The 17,273-nt window shown below is 44.4% G+C and overlaps 1 protein-coding gene across 7 annotated transcripts in view; it reads left to right on the top strand.

Annotated features, from left to right (window-relative positions):
- Nucleotides 1-1,073: 1,073 nt before the first annotated feature.
- The window catches only part of ARHGAP21 (Rho GTPase activating protein 21), a 133,771-nt gene continuing 117,571 nt past the window's right edge, over nucleotides 1,074-17,273 (top strand). For 6 of the 7 annotated variants that reach the window (XR_013397725.1, XM_028853422.2, XM_077945222.1 and 3 more), the window contains exon 1: nucleotides 2,484-2,925. Coding sequence is in view for 6 of the 7 variants with exons in the window: in XM_028853422.2 (XP_028709255.1) it covers nucleotides 2,863-2,925 (63 nt within the window). In the remaining variant the exon portion in view is untranslated. 7 annotated transcript variants of the gene reach the window in all.

Below are 17,273 nucleotides of genomic sequence, written 5' to 3'. Positions count from 1 at the left end.
CGTTCTCCCATCGTGTCTCCCGATTGGACAATTTGCAGCGGGAGATGTTGTGAGGCGCGGTGGGGCGGAGCAAGCTGCCGGGGTCTGTGACAAGGCCCGGGAGCTGGGTGGGGAGGGAGGCGGTTGTGCCGCGGCTCCGGAGCGGCTGTGACCTGAAGTGTGGCGGACAGAGAAGCGCAGCAGCCTCTTCACAGTTCCGCTAGCCGCGCCAAATTCGCTCAGTCGCTCTGCAGAATTTATAAAAGGGAAAGAACTGAATGAGCAACGCTTGGCTAACTTCCCCCTTCCCACCACAGGAAGAGATTTTGCTGTGAGGCGTGAAGGGACACTCCCTTATCTGCAAGTCCCACGTCTGGTCGCAGCTTCATTGCCTGCCCGCTGCAAAAAAGGGGGGGCACAATTTGCCAGTCCCCGTCCCCCGGTCTAGGACCTTTGATCCCTCGAGTCTGCAGATGTCGCTGTTATAGGCTTGTCCCCCTCTCCACCCCAGACGCCTACCACCAGGTCTCCTTCCCCGGGAGCAAGCCCATCCCTGGACGCTGCCACTCAGCGCTTGGGAGACTGCAGGGGCGGGGAGGGTTGTGTGTGCCTGGTTTTGGGGTGCTGGGGGGCGAGGGCTTGTAGGTCCCGCGACCCACGGGGAGGGGGCAGGCGAGCACCCCCCTCCGGCCTCCGGGTAATCCCCCTTCTCCAGCGTCGGTTCCCCGGGCCCGTGTTATTCAAGACAGAAAATATTCAGCCCCAGAGCCTCCCCTGGGGAGGGGAGGGGAAGGAGGTGGAGTGGGAGGAGGTGGATCCAGGGAGGAAGAAGCGAGAAATCCGCCCCCGGGAAACAGCTCCGCGCGGCCGCGGAGCGAGGCGCTTCTGTCACTTGGCGTTCGCGGGCGCCGGAGCGGGGCCCCGGCCCGGCCCGGCGAGGCGAGGGGAGAGTCCGGCGGCCGCCGCCCCGCCCCACGCCCTCCCGCGGCGGCCGAGAGCCCGGGGCCGGCCGGGGCAGGTCGCGGCGGTGCCTGGGAGCGGCCGGCCGGGGGCGGCGGCCTCGGAGCGCGGCGGCGGCGGCGGCGGCGGGCAGCGCGGGATCGTCCTGCTGCGGGGTCCGGCTCACGCCGGGCGGGGCGCGCTGTCCCGGAGCCGGCCAGCCCGGTGCGGATCCACTCGTCCCGCTTCCTCTGGTGCGTGTCTGGTTTCTTTTCCGTCTCAGCCGGGAGGGCGCCGCGCTCGCGGGCCGGGGTGAGCCCGGCTCGCCGCAGGCTCTCTCCCTTCCCGCCACCTCAGGCCACCCGGCCTGGCGCTGGCTTGGGGCGGGAGGGAGCCCGCGGCGGGCGCCCGGCGGGGGCGGAGGGGCCGCGCCCGCGTGTGCAGAGCGAGGGCGGGCGGCGGGGCGGAGGGAAGGGCACAAAGGCCGGCGGCGGGCGCCGGGGTCCGGCCGGCCGGCCTTGGAGGAGGGGCGCCCGGGGCCGCTCATGAATATTAACCGAGCCTGCGGCCTAGCGCGTCCCGGCCGGGCCCGGCGCCCGGCCCGCGTCCCCGCTCCAGCTCGCCGCCGCGCTTTGGCCGCCTGGCCCGAGCGGGCGGGAAGGGTAAGGCCCCCGGTTTTGTCTCGCCCAGGGGCTCCTAGCACCTTTGAGAAAGCCCATATTGGGGCCGCTCTCTTTGGGAGCTGGAGGTCTCCGACCCGCCTCAGGAAGGGGCGGGGGAATCGTGGGGGAGGTGGGTGGTGGTTTGCTTTTTCCTAGTTTTTTTCCCCCCTAGGTGGCCACAGGGGAAGGAAAGCCGTGTCGAGTTGTAGTTGGGGGAAAAGCCGTGACTTCAGAGTTGCTCGAGTGTGGCTTCGGAATCATGCCCCGGAGCGGGATTGGCGCCCGCGTCCCACCCGCGGCCGCGCACGCCTCCCCGGCCGTCCCCGGCCGTCCCCACCCAGCCCCGCCGCGGGCCAAGGAAAACAGCCGCCTCCTCGGGGACGCCGGCCGGGGCGGAGGGGCGGAGGGGCGGCGCCCGAGTCACCCGGAGACGCCGCCGAGCCCACGCCGGCCCCAGCCAGGCTGGCTTTGTGCTTGAGTTTTTGGGGGGCGGAGGGGAACGAGGAGGGGGCTTGAAAAGTGTGATCCCATTTCAACCTCGTGGGGGAGAAAACTTCCCCGAAGTGTCCCTGTCTGGGTGATGCAGAAAAGAACGTGCACAGCCCTCTGCTCTGCCCAGGAAAGACATGAATTAAAATGCACTTGAATGGGGAACGATTTTCTTGAAGGCTGCATAACAGCCAGGTGTGTTTGATGTGTTTGACGCAACCGCTGGGCAGTTTTGAGATTTTTCTTTTTTAAACACCCCCTCGAATTTATAGGCTTTTTGTTTGTTTACGTTAAAAAATTTTTTTTTTGTTTTGTTTTGTTAGGGAGGAAACGCGAACTTGGTGTGGACTTGTGGGCAAGACAGTGATAGGCGCCTGGAGAAAGTTCACGCCCTTTAATTTCTCCTTTTCCTAGGATCTCTCTGGGAGCTGACACTCGAGCCTTCACGACCCGTTCGGATTTTTCCAGGACTCAGGAGTGGCACTGGGAAGAAGGGGACCGCTTTCTGCAATTGGCCTCGACACTGGCTTCCAAGAAGACCTGTCGCCTTTGTTTTTAAGTCTCCAGAAATGGAAGAAGAAGGCGAAGTCAGTTGAAGTCGCGAGAAATCAGCAAGGCATTTGAAGGCGCTTCCTGAAAACCTTCATTCCCTGGCACGTTGTCTGTTTCACCAGCCCTGCCCCTCGGAGCTTGCTTGCGGAATTCTTCCCCTTCGGGTGTGTGGTGGCATCCCCCCCCCCACCTCCAATGTGGATTCCAAAGGATTTGTCCCTTCTTTGTCATTTGAAATGAAATGATGGCCACGCGTCGGACTGGTCTGCCTGAGGGAGATGGTGACAAGCTCAAGGCCTGCGAGGTAAGCGCGGAGCCAGCGTTCCTGGCCAGCAGGGCGGTGGCCTGTGTCTTGAGTGTCCTACAAGTTGGGGGTGACCGGCCACCGGGCCTCACTAGGGGCTTCCCGGGGCTTTGAGCTGGTTGGTGGGAGCGCCCCAGGTTAACCAGTAGCGAGGTGAAGCCTGGCCCACGTCTGTTTCCAGAGACTCCCGTGTTTCTTTTGCAAGAACACGTCCCGCATTTTGGAATGTCCTCATCTTGGTCACTCCTCAGAGCCAGGAATTGTCCCATCTCTGTGGCTGTGGGTACTGCAAGCCTGAGAATGGGCACCTGAGTATCCGTTTTCCTTCAGTCCTCTTCCAAGATATTTGGAATTGAGCTGGTTGGGGGTGGTTTTGAGCGTTTTGTGTGTCTGTGTCCAGGATTTGCCCTCCCGGGTGCAGAGACGGCAGCTAGTATGCTTGTTGCACCTGGGACTTAGTCTTTCTTTGGCACTGACGGTGGGCGCCTGGCTGCTGTTGCTGCAGATCTCTGCTTTAGGTAGAAAAAGACGTGTTTTTCCGTGAACAATTCAAGCACAGCTCTGGAAAACGACCTTACAGAGTCGTAATTCCAGCTCCCGGAAAAAAATCTCGTGCCTTTGCTGTTCTCTTATTTATACCCTCCCTTTCACACCTCTGGAGTTCTGTGAGCCGCTCTGGGGTGTCAGGTGGGTTGCGTTGCTGCTTAGGGTAGCATCTAGCATCTTCCCAAGACCCAGAGATTTTACTCCAGACTTCCTAAAAATTTTTGAGTAGGCAGGACAGAAATCATAGACAATACATTGATTTATGACACCCATATACCCTGTTGCCTCTCACCTTTTTTTTTTTTCCTCCTCGCGTTTGGAGATTGAAGTATTCGGAATTTACTTCCATTATGAATACACTATGTTTATTATTGGCGATTTCTGTAATTTGTTCATTAAATAGACTGAATATTGTTATCCTTTAAATTTTACTTTTGAGATGCCTATGTTTTCGTTGAAGCGTTGAGGATTACTTTAGACAATAACATACCCAAGTGAACCCTCATTCACCGTCTCACGTTCTTTTGCACCGGATGTTAAATTTTAACTTCATAGTCCTTGAAACAAGGTCTGGTTGTCAGTGTGTGAGTTTTGGCATTTTAATAAAAATGAATCAGAAGTTAAATTTTGGCTCATAAAGCATGCAGAGAAACTTGCTTCATGCAGCTTACTTCATGTCGGATTAGAAGGTTTATGCAGAAAACGCTGTGAGGTACAGCGTGCTATTACTGTACAATTTATTAGAACTATAGGTTTACATTTAGAATCAGTGTTTTACTTTTTGACATCTGTAAACACCTGCTTGCAGGCAAAAGCATGATTAAATAGAACACCACAATCCTCTGATCACGGTAAACCATAATAACTCCTTTTGGAAGGCCTACCTGCAACCTGGTGATTGCTTAATGTGTATTGCAGTTACATAATAATATGTATTGTGGTCCTGAAGCCTTATTTGTCATTGTCTTGTGAATACTTTAATTAGCATTATATTTGCATTCTATTTGCGAGAACTAATGTTATTTGATGATTATTATTTTTTGGTCATTTAAGAGATGTCCTGAAACCAAGAATTTAGACACATCTTGTCCTTGGCTAGCAAGCAGTATTTCCAGTTTGTTGCACACTTGGCTTTTATTAACAATGACGGTTATGTATTTTTTAACGGCTGTGAAATTCGTTTTCATTTGGACCTTGCTGCTGGCGGCATGGCTATCTTGTTTCTAGTTTGGGAATGAAGAAAACAATATCACCTGTATTTTGCTCATGTGAAATATATATACAGTATTTAGGTTTGGTATTAAACTACAATATTATTTGACTTTCTAAAGAATAGATATTTTGCCTAGATTCTATGTGGAAGTGGAAATAAAGGCATATATGCTGTCAGAAAACATTTTAAAACCTCAGGGTTGGGAGTGAAGAGAACTTGTGTGATTATTACCTGTATTTAGTTGTGTTGTGTTTTTATCTGTGATTGATGCTTCTGATACACATTAAATCTTGTGAATATTTTTTAGCAATAGGGAGTTGCCAATGAAATACTTCGGGCTAATATTTAGGTTTTTGAACACTGCTCTTAATTTTTGTCCTCACTTTTATTAGAAGCACTACATTCCACAGTGGTACTATCATTCTTTAAAAAATGTTAAAAATCCATAATGTGTTTGGGTACTACATTTATTATTGTGTTTTTAATTAACAAAGAGATGAGTATGTGTGTCTCAATAGTAATGCTGTCAGTCAGCCAAGAAAACCTAACTTTGTAGGGCAGCAGAAATCAATGTAATGAATTAATAGGAGTCTCTCTTTCATGCTTTAATTAGCCAACTCCACCTTCTCTGAATAAGGTCTTGCACTTTGTTGAAAAACAGCAAAATACTGTTCATCTTAAGCATTACAATGTTATTGTGTTGATATATGAATACATTTAGGCCTCCCCACCCCCAGGATATGTTGGAAGGCTCAAAACAAATCAACAGCCCTCTTCAAATAAAAAATTAGGACAGTTCAATAGAATATGTCTTGGCATTATACAGTAAGGATGGTCCAGATGGTACTCACATGAATTTATTTACTTTATACATCTCAAGGTGTATTTTTAAAACTTGAAATCACTCACTCTGAACCTCTTAAGTGATTTTTTGGTGTGTGTGTATGTGTGTGTGTGTGTGTAGTCTGTCAAGTCTTCTGACACCAATCCTTGAGTAACTTTGCTCACAAAATCACTTTATATAGATTCTTCTGTGATATTATCACCCCTTTTCATATCCATATAGCTTCATCTTTCAAGGTTCAACTTTTTTTTTTTTTTAAGCCAAAGAAGAGAAAACTTTCCCTCAGCTTTCTAAACCACATAATTTTTTTTCCATTTCTAACATTTATTTCACTTTTTATCTGTAGTCCATACTCTTGTCCAGTAATAGAATTTTTGACACTTTATTATTAAACTTTTTACTAATGCAAATGAACTTATTTTTGTTTTGCTTCTTGACCTAGGCTAAGATTATTCTATGATTGAAATGTATTATGGCTGATGAAATACACTTGTTGGTTGATTTTGAAATACTGTAAACAATACAATAAGACATTGTTCTGGGTACGAGTTTGTATGAATCCATGTATTGACTCTTCCTTCTGGAATGCTGGACAGTTGCTTTTGCTTTCATCCCAGACTCCCTGATTCCTTCTCAGTCACTCTCCTTTTCCCCTCCTCCTTTCTGTTTCCCTATCTGCCTCTTTTGTAGGGTTTTTCTTCCTCCTCTTGCCTCATTGTTGGTTTCATCCAGAGCCAAGGCCATCCCATTCCTTTATTCTCTTTCTCACTCCCTGGGTTTTATTTTACACTCTCCTGTGTGCTGGTGACTCCATAGCTACACCTGTATCTCAGGCTTTATGGTTGACCTCTAGACCTTTTCAGCCAGTTGCCTATTTACCGAATGAACACTTTTGGGGGATATTCCCCAGGCATTGCAAACTCATCAAATTTCACCGCTACCACTGACCCTTCCTCTTCCTGTGCGCCTTCTTTCGCTGAGTAGCACTACCATCTCTTTATTATTGGTCCAAGTCAAAAACTAGGTCAGCATCCTCACTCTTCTGTCTCGTCATTCCTCATATGCAAAGTCCTGTGGAGTCCACATTCCCAATACCCACTACCCCCACCCGAGTTCAGGTCAGCTGCATCTCCCTGATGAACCACAGAAACAGACTCCCTATGGAGTATCCCAATAACTTAGCCTTGTCCCCTTCCACAGCTCTGCCCCTACCATAATCAGAATGATCCTCCTGATGGGCACATCACCTGAGGTCAGGAGTTCCACGCCAGCCTGAGCAACATTGTGAAACCCCGTCCCTACTAAAAATACAGAAATTAGCTGGGCGTAGTGGTACACACCTGTAGTCCCAGCTATTTGGAGACTGAGGTATGAGAATCCTTGAACCCAGGAAGCAGAGGTTGCAGTGAACCAAAATCGCGCCATTGTACTCCAGCTGATCATTACATTACCTCCTATAAGACAATTTTCTGTCTTCCCATTTCCTTTGAAATAAAATTCAGACTTCTGGGAAGTCTGAAAGGACTTCGGTAATTTGGTCTGCCCTTCTGTCTCACCTGTTACTTCTTTTTGTTCTTCCTAGATTGAACTCCAGTCAGGTCCTTTCTTCCACCCTTCCCTTTACTCTCCCCTGCTCCTCCTCCCTCTGCTCCATGGCTGAGTTTTACTGTCTTGTCTTCAATACTGCTTCCTCAGGAAAGCCTTCCCTGACCCGCAGGACTGTTGTAGCTGCCCCTGGTGTATTCTCTCAAAACATCCTCATTTTCAGGAATACCAGTTGCAAGTTTGTTTATCTATATCCCCCTTGGATTGCAGTCCCCATAAGAGCAGGGACCATGTTTGTTTCCACAGTGACTGACACACAGTAAGTGTCAGGTGATATTTTTTGAATGAATAAATGAATATGCAGGAAAGGCTCTACATTTTATTCAGTGTTCATGTAGATTCCGGGACATTATACTCTCTTAATTATCTTCCTTCCTCGTTGTCACCTCCTTCTGTCTCTTTGAAGTTTCCTCAACATCCTGGTCTGCTAAACCTTCCTACACCTCAAGCCTCAGTTAATCCTCTTTTCTTCTCCCAATACTGTTTCATGGTTTTAAATATCAAGTATATGCAGATAATTGACATACACACACTCACTTATATTTCTTTACGTGTACGTGTGTGTATCTCTATTGCTGACCTGCTGCTCTGTCTCTCAGATTCAGATTCCTGTATCCAACTGACCTGCCTGCCTAGAATCTCCATTAGGATAGTAAATAGGCGTATCTAAAACCACAATCCTGGCTCTACCTCCATTCCCCTAGCTCACCTTCCCAAGTCTGCTCCTTCCAGTCTTCCTCATCTCAAGCAATAGCAATCCCACCCTTCCAGGCCAGGAATCTTGGAGTGATCTTTGATGTCTCTCTTTTTTCTCATACATGACATGTGGATCCGGTTGACTTATTTCTCCACTTCAGTCCTTGCCAGCCTGAAGTCTGTTCTCCACACAGCAATCAGGACAGACAATTTATAAATCAAATTGTGTCATTCCTTTGCTCAGATTCCTCAAATGGCTTCTCATTTCTCTGAAGATTGAAGGCCAGAGTTCTTGCAGTGACCTGCAAAGCCCTGTATAATTGGTCCTCCCCCTCCCTGAGCGTAACTCCTGTGCCTCTTCCCTCCTCACTCTGTGTTAGCCATTCTGGTCTCTTGCTTTTCTGCATGTACACAAACATGGGAGTCCCCAGAGCCTTCCCGCTCACTGAACTCTCCTCTTAGAACACTCTTCACTCAGTCTCTGCACGGCTTGCTTCCTTGGCTCCTTCGGGCTCTTGCTTAGAGGTCACCTTCTGAGTGAAGCTTTGCCAACCACTCCCTTTATTGAATGCCCCTCCCCTGCTCCCTGTGCCATGCTCTGCCTTCCTTCTTTGCTTTGTCTCTGTATCACTTAGTCTCCACCCAGCATGCTTATGCATTTGATTTTGCTTGTGTATTTGAGACAGGTAATATATCTAGAATGCAGGCATTAAGAGTGCAGTTTGTCTGTTTTGTTCGCATTGTATTTCTTGTGCCTAGAAGAGTGCCTAGCACATAATAGGTTCTCAATAAATTTTTTTTTTGAATGAATAAAGACTTAGAAAAACTCCAAAATGTTACTGAGTTTGCATTTGGACGTGTAGTATGTGAATTCTTATTTTATTTATTTTTGAGGCAGAGCCTTGCATTGTCACCCAGGCTGGAGTGCAATGGCACAATCTCCGCTTACAGCAACCGCTGCCTCCCAGGCTCAAGTGATTCTCCTGCCTCAGCCTCCTGAGTAGCTGGGATTACAGCCGTGTGCCAGCACGCCTGGTTAATTTTTGTATGTTTAGTAGAGATGGGGTTTCGCCATGTTACCCAGGCTAGTCTCGAACTCCTGATCTCAAAGTGATCCGCCCACCTTAGCCTCCCAGAGTGCTGGAATTACAGGTGTGAGCCACTATGCCTGGCTGAACACTTATTTTAGTTTATACAAAATATGTACAGTATGAAGTATGTTCTCCCTTAGACCTCGTGCCTACCTTGAATTCCATTCTATTTCCGTTAGAACTGCTGTCAAAATTTTTGGTGCCTTTTTTCTTTGCACCTTTTTTACCTCTGGGAAGCTGGTAACCAAGTAACAGAGTGTAGTACAAATGTATGAAACAATTTCCACTAAGAGATGAGATCATGATAATTAACAGACAAGTGAAAGAGCAATCTGGTCGATAAAAGAAACTGTAAAAAGATAATCTGTGTATGGATGACGTTTTATTTCTTAAAACGAATGGCTAGCATATGAATGTTCCTTATTACATATTTTTATTTTTTCATATCACAAATATTTCATAACCAGTTAAAAAAAAATCACAAACATTGTGACGAAAGATTAACAGTTTATTCTGAATGATGAGAATATCAGGATTATTTTATTTTTATGTTTTCTCTTTTTTATTACCGAAACGACAATAAAAGAACACTATGTATAGACTTTTAAAATAGGTAATATGTAATCAGTCTTGTGAAAATTCGGTTTGTAGCAAACTACACCGCTTAAAACAATACTTAAAAAGCATACACACTGCTCAAAACAATACTTAAAAACAATTTTTTTCTTTTGTTTTGTTTTTTGAGACAGACTCTCACTCTGTGTCGCCCAGGCTGGAGTGCAGTGGCGTGATCTCAGCTCACTGCAAGCTCTACCTTGCGGGCTCACGTCATTCTCCTCCCTCAGCCTCCCGAGTAGGTGGGACTACAGGTGCCCGCCACCACGCCTGGCTAATTTTTTGTATTTTTAGTAGAGACGGGGTTTCACCGTGTTAGGATGGTCTCGATATCCTGACCTTGTGATCTGCCCACCTCAGCCTCCCAAAGTGCTAGGATTACAGGCATGAGCCACCACACCTGGCCAAAAAACAATTTTTAAAAAGCATGTTTCTTCATTGGAGGCATAGGATCTTCATTCTAGGCTAATTATAGTACCGTATAACTCTATTATTTAATTGTAATTGTGTGTTTCTTCACATACCTGAATGTAAGTGTCAGAATACTGTTCCGTGCCAAAAGTTTTATGCTGCAAGGTTGGGTTAAAGCTAAAACCTGTTAGAATTGAGAATGATGGCAGTAGCAGCAGCAGGGATCATTAAGTGGCATTTCGGCAGAAGCCTGGATTTGAACGTATTGAGTGGGGCCTATCACTAGATAAGAGCCATCAGCAAAGTGAGTACCCAGATCTAAATAATTTCTCCATAAATTGTTAGTGTTCCTTCCCATTCATTTCTTCCAGGTTAAGCATTTTATGAAGTTCATTGTGCCTTGATGTTCTTCATTTCTTTAGTTACTACCAGGTCAAGTAATCTAGCACAAAAGTAATATTCAGTTTCTTTTGTTCTTTGCTTTGGGAAGGGTCCTGTCATCTTATTATAGTTAACAATATGCTGATTTAAGTATGGGCAATGCTAGTGTTGATAAGATGCACAGATGCTGTTATTCAATGCAGCTATTTTCTGTTACAGAACGACCATATGGTAGGCACTTGTTTTTCTGTCTGGTTGATGTGATTAGATTACTAAAACGAAAGGTTATTGGACTTAAAGATGTCCTACTATTTTATCTAATTTTAATTGACGATAAGTAATTAAATGTGTTAAAATATTATAAGCCTTCCATATCTTCCCTGGTTTGAAGTAGAAAGATATCTAAATGCAAAAAACTCAATTTTGGATTGCTTTCACTGAAATAGTTTTATGGTTTAAGTTGCCATATTCTTATAAAATTGGGTATTGTACAAATAGTTTATTTCACAATATAATCTGGATGATGACATTTCGTGCTTCTCAAATAATCCAAAAGACAAATGGATATACTATACTATAGGTTTAAGAAACTTGATGCGGGCTGGGCATGGTGGCTCAAGCCCGTCATCCCAGCACTTTGGGAGGTTGAGGCAGGAGGATTGCTTGAGCCCAGGAGTTCGAGACCAGCCTGGACAAAATAGGGAGGCCCCCATCTCTAGAAAAGAAAAAAAGAAACTTGATGTGATGGAAATGTTTTATAAGTCCTCTTACTTCTAGTTATCTATTTAATATGCAAGAATTTCCACTGTGTAGATTTGTGAATAAAAGAATAGATCGATAAACCCAAATTTGATATTTCTGACTATTCATCTGTTTTGGGGAAAGTAGACAGATCAGAAGAAACTGTTTATTATCATAAAAAAAAATAAAGCAACAGGGAAGTTAAAGACTTTATTTACTTTTCCCTGGTGACTAGCTGCTGTTGAGTTTTCTATTTGATATTGGGTGTGTTTTTGATTCAGAATTGGTTACTTATTGCCTTTCCCCCTGTTGCTTATCTCTGTTCTGAAGAGGGCTCTGGCATAGTCAGGAGTAGTGCTATGTATGCAGCACTGTTTATAATCCCCCAACTTCTTTGCCCTTCGTACAACCTAAGGAAGATACTCTCTTGAGTTCTATTTTTTGTTCATTGCACTAATTAATATATTGAGAAGACTTATATTCTTAAGTATATGTCCTGATTTTCTCATTACTCACAATGTAGAGAGTGTCCTTAAATATCAGTAGATACAAAGCTGCATTTATGATTATATTTAGACATTCTTCTGGATGTGGCATAGCTAGTGTGATCTTGGGGATTCATCAGCACCATTTTTTTTTTTACCTTGAGGTAATACGTCTGTAATACCCAGTATTTTCCTAGTAAATACAGATTGTATATTTAAAAGAATTTGTGTAAGCCAGATCAGTGAGACCTACTTTCTTCTCTGGGTTCTGGATATTGGCTTCTGGAAACATTATGTGCTAGTGGATGTGAGGGAAAGGAAAGGCTCTGGGCGCCCCATTCACATCAGATTGTTATTCTTATCCTTTTAGGAAATTGTTTTTACTTTTGTTTTCATTTAATCATATAGATGCCCTTCTCTGTCCATAGATTGTATAAACAGTCAGCCCTCTGTATCCATGGGGTTGCACATCCGTGGATTCAGCTAACTGTGGATCAAAAATATTTGGGAAAAAAATTGTGTCTGTACTGAACAAGTACAGACTTTTTGTTCTTGTCATCATTCCCTAAACCACAGAATAACAACCATTTATGTGGTATTCACATTGTATTAGGTATTGTAAGTAATTTAGAGATGATTTACTGCAGGAGGCGTGTTAGGTTGTATGCAAATATTGCTTCATTTGATATTAGGAACTTGAGCATGCATGGATTTTGGTATCCGCAGGAGGTCTTGGAACCAATCTCCCGCGAATATTGAAGGACCACTGCATAGATCATATCTATTTTGTGGCAACATAGGTCCAGTCTCTGCCTGTCCGTACATGGCCTTCTCTACTGCATGCCCAAGTCTCCGTCTGCCTTTCTTTTGTAAGGTCATATGTCATTGGATTTAGGTAATTCTAAAGATCCTTAACTTGGCCAGGTGCAGTGACTCGCACCTGTAATCCCAGTACTTTGGGAAGCCGAGGCAGGCAGATCACTTGAGGTCAGTTTGAGACCACTTTGGCTAATATGGCATGAGAATCGCATGAATCCAAGTGGCAGAGGTTGCAGTGAGCCCAGACGGAGCCACTGCACTCCAGCCTGGGTGACTGAGTGAAACTCTGTCTCAAAAAAAAAAAAGTTCTTAACTTAATTACATCTGCAAAGACATAAGGACATATCCTTTCAGGGGGGTTACTGTTCACACCCCTACACTGGGGTTTCTTCTGTTTGGTCACATGCTCAGATGTCTCTCTTTGCCCCTTTCTTTCCAGATGCTGATGCTGTGTACAACTTAAAAGTGTTGTTAGTGATTTGCCTCTTCTCGTGTCTGTTTTGGGGTTCATAGGGATGCCTTGACACCTAGTTTTGTCGTAAATATTGCCCATGTGTTTTTGTTGTTGCTGTTGGCTTGCTGTCTGGCTGCACTATCTTTGTTTGAGGGGAGAAGGGAATTCAGGGAGATTTCCTTGTTGATTCTTAAATAAGGAAAAGATAGTTCCATGAATATTATCCTTCATGGGAAACTGGTGGAGTTTTCTAAAGGATTTTACAGATGAAGATATTCTGACATGGGGACTGAAGACAGGAAAAGTAGACTATGTTTAGTAATGATTTATAAAAGCTTGATTATAGTTGGGCCTTTAGTCTGTGAGTTTTTCTTTTTTTTCTTTTTTTTTCTTTTTTGGTATGAACTTTTGTTTAGTGGTTCCCCTGGGAACTCTTGAAAATCAGATGCCTGAAGCCCTTCGTTTCCTTCTCCCAGAATTTTTCAGCATCTTAGAGGATGGAATAGTATCAGTTGTTAGATATGCAGCGATTTTGCTAGAAGCCAAAGTGCTCCAACTACTTTCTTTCTCTCTCTCTCTCTTTCCTCTTGCTTTGCTTTGCTTTGCTTGCTTGCTTTTCTTTCTTTCTTTCTTTCTTTCTTTCTTTCTTTCTTTCTTTCTTTCTTTCTTTCTTTCTCTTTCTCTCTTTCTCTCTCTCTTTCTCTCTGTCTCTCTCTCTCTGTCTCTCTTTCTCTTTTTCCCTTCTTCCTTCCTTCCTTCCTTTTTTTTTTTTTTTTTTTTTTTGAGATGGAGTCTCACTCTGTCGCCCAGGCTGGAGTGCAGTGGTGCAATCTCAGCTCATGGCAACCTCTGCCTCTCGGGTTTAAATGATGGACCTGCCTCAGCCTCCCAAGTAGCTGGGACTATAGGCACCTGCCACCATGCCCAGCCAGTTTTTGTATTTTTAGTAGAGATGGCGTTTCGCCATGTTGGCCATGGTGTTCTTGAACTCCTGACCTTGGATGATACACCTGCCTCAGCCTCCCAAAGTGCTGGGATTAAAGGCGGGAGTTACTGCACCAACTACTTTCTTAGTGAGACTGAGGAAGGAAGCAACTTGTGTTTTGCCTACAACTGGTGATAATGACCCTTTTGTTCCTAAGATAAAAGTTAATCAAAAATGATTCAAATTTGATCTAGTACCAGACTTTCCTGTTATATTTAGAAGTGTCCTTCCACATTTATTAATAAATTCAACAAACATTGAGCACCTTCTAAGTGCCAGACACTGAGGGTGCAGCAGCATAAAAATACAGACATAGTCTGGCTCCTACCTTCATGGATATACATGGGCAATGGGAAGTGCAGACAATTGAACAAGTACTTATAGTGGAGTTACAATGAATAGGATTTTAGGAGAAGAGTAAGGAGCTATGAAAACACATAGCAGGCCGACCTCACCTATTGTAGAGATCAGGGAAAATCTTCCTGGGAAGATTGTGTCTAAGCTAACTCGGGAAGGAGTTAACTAGGTAGAAGAGAAGAATGTTGTGGCAGAGGGAACAGCTTTAGTTTCTGAATATGCTGCAGCTAGGTAGAATATCTGTTATCTCTAGAATACTAGGGAGAATATCTAGTGTCTCACCAGATACTCTCTATTTAGAAATTCTACATGTAGTATATCTAGAATATCTATATCTGAAGATACTGGATATTTTCCCTAGCTGTAGCATATCCTTTCAGTGTACCTCAAGTTAATTTTCATAGAAAGAGCAACTCTTGTTTTTACCCATATTTCATCAGTTTCCATACCATCTACATTACATTATTACCATAACACAAATAAAACAGACATAGAGGCCGGGCACGGTGGCTCACGCCTGTAATCCCAGCACTTTGGGAGGCCGAGACGGGCGGATCACGAGGTCAGGAGGTCGAGACCATCCTGGCCACCCCGGTGAAACCCCGTCTCTACTAAAAAAAAAAAAAATACAAAAAACTAGCTGGGCGAGGTGGCGGGCGCCTGTAGTCCCAGCTACTTGGGAGGCTGAGGCAGGAGAATGGCATAAACCCGGGAGGCGGAGGTTGCAGTGAGCCAGTGCACTCCAGCCTGGGTGACACAGCGAGACTCCATCTCAAAAAAAAAAAAAACAAAAAACAAGAAAAAAACAGACATAGAGATTTGTGCAAAAATACAACTGACTTATGTTAAGCTTGAATGTCACTTGTTGGGAGCAGAATTGAGTGTCTAGATTATCTTCCCAGACATAAGGGTTGAGCTTGCAGTACTGTTGGATTCAGTTTGCAGGTATTTTGTTGAGGATTTTTGTGTCTGTGCGTCAGGGATATTGGTCCGTCGGGTTTTGTTGTTGTTATTGTTTTTGTTGTGTCCTTGTCTGGATTGGTTTGTTTTTTTTTTTTTTTTTAAAGAGATAAGGTTTTGCTCTGTCGCCCAGACTGCAGTGCAGTGACATGAACATGGCTTACTGTAGCCTCGACCTGCTGGCCTCAAGCAATCTTTCTTCTCAGTCTCCTGAGTAGCTGGGACTACATGCATGCACCATCACACCTGGCTAATTTTTAATTTTTTTTTGGAGAGATGAGGTCTGTTTTGCCCGAGCTGGTCTTGAACTCCTGAGCTCAAGCAATCCTGTCGTCTCGGCCTCCCAAAGTGTGGGGATTACTGGCATGAAACACTGTGCCTGGGCCCTTTTCCAGTTTTGGTATCAGGGCAATACTGGCCTCATAGAAGGAGTTAGGGAGAATTCCTTATTCCTTGATTTCTTACAACAGTTTCAGGAGAACTAGTTCTTTTTAGTTCTTTGTATGTTTGATATAATTTGGCTGTGAATCCATCTGGTCCTGAGCTTTCTTTGTTGGGAGATTTTTTAAAATTACTGATTGAGCCTTGCTACTTGTTATTGATGTGTTCAGGTTTTCTGTTTCTTCTTGGTTCAACCTTGAGTGGCTGTATGTTTCTAGGAATTTATCCATTTCCTCTAGGTTTTCTAGTTTGTGAGCATAATTGCTATTTATAATAGTTTTTGATGATCGTTTGTATTTCTGTGGTATCAGTTGTAATGTCTCCTTTTTCATATCTGATTTTGTTTATTTGGGTCTTCTTTCTTTTCTTTGTTACAACCTCTATGGAAAACTGTGTGGAGATTTCTTAAAGAAGTAAAAATAGAACTACCATTTGACCTAAGAATCTACTCAAAGGAAAAGAAATCTATTTATCAAAAAGTTACCTGCTGTTGTATGTTTGTTGCAGCACTGTTCACAGTAGCAAATATATGGAATCAACCTAAGTGTCCATCAGTGGAGGAATAGACAAAGACAAAGACAATGTGTGGTATATTTGGAATGGAAGGTTATTCATGGAATACTATTCGGCCATAAAAAAGAATGAAATCATGTCTTTTGCAGCAATATGGATGTAACTGGAGGACATTATCTTAAGTGAAACAAACTAAGCACAGAAAGTTGAATATTGCATGTTCACACTCATAAGTGGGTGCTAAACATGTGTATACATGGATGTAGAGAGTGGAAGGATAGACAGTGGAGACTCAGAAGGGTGACAGGGTGGGAGCAGGTGAATGACGAGAAATTAGTTAATGCGTACAGTGTGTGGTGTTTGGGTGATAAATATACTAAAAGCTGACCTGACCACTACACAATCTATCTATGCAAATAACAAAATTGCATATGATACCCCATAAATTTATACAAATAATTATAATAGAGTTGAGCTTGCCATGGGATCAGCCAGTATTGAAGAATTAGCCAGGAAATGAAGAATTTTGGTTGGTCTAGCAAGTCAGGCAGAGTTCAATTAAGCCAGCATCTATGGTAATTATAGTTTTGGGAGTTGATGAGGTCATTGAGGGAGAGAAGGGGGTCAAAGTCCAGAACCTGAGGGAATACCACCAGTTAAGGGACGGACAGAGGCAGACAAACCAGCCACCAAGACGAACTAGTTAGAAACAAGCTTTTCAGTAGCCTCAGTTTTCAGATTTTGAGGACTTTGAATTTGAGCTTTATATTTAGCCTTTGGCAAGCTTCCAGCAGCAGCATTGTTTAACCTAGCTTCTCTCAAACTTCTTTTGCTATTGAAGACTTTTTTTACTTAACTGTAGTTTATATTCTGCATCCTATAAAACAAGTAGTAACATACTTTGGGAACCACTGCTGTATACAGGCAGAAAGGAGCAACAGAAGGAATTTACAGGGTAGTCATATGATTAGCTTTTGGTTTAAAAGATGCTTTTGTTAGTCTTCCACAGACAAGATTCCAGAGAGGAGTGACAGGATGTTTGGGAGACCAACTAGATGCCCTGTGATAATCTAGGAGAAAGTTGATGGGAGTCTGAATTTAGGCAGTGCCGGTGGAATGGAAAAAGGACAGTTTAGTATATGTTTTAGGAGAAGTGACAGGATTTGGTAGCTGGATATGAGAGGTAAGGAA

Source organism: Macaca mulatta, chromosome 9 (assembly GCF_049350105.2).
Source record: "Macaca mulatta isolate MMU2019108-1 chromosome 9, T2T-MMU8v2.0, whole genome shotgun sequence".
NCBI classification, from domain to species: Eukaryota; Metazoa; Chordata; class Mammalia; order Primates; family Cercopithecidae; genus Macaca; species Macaca mulatta.
This window is presented reverse-complemented; position numbering and strand designations above follow the sequence as displayed.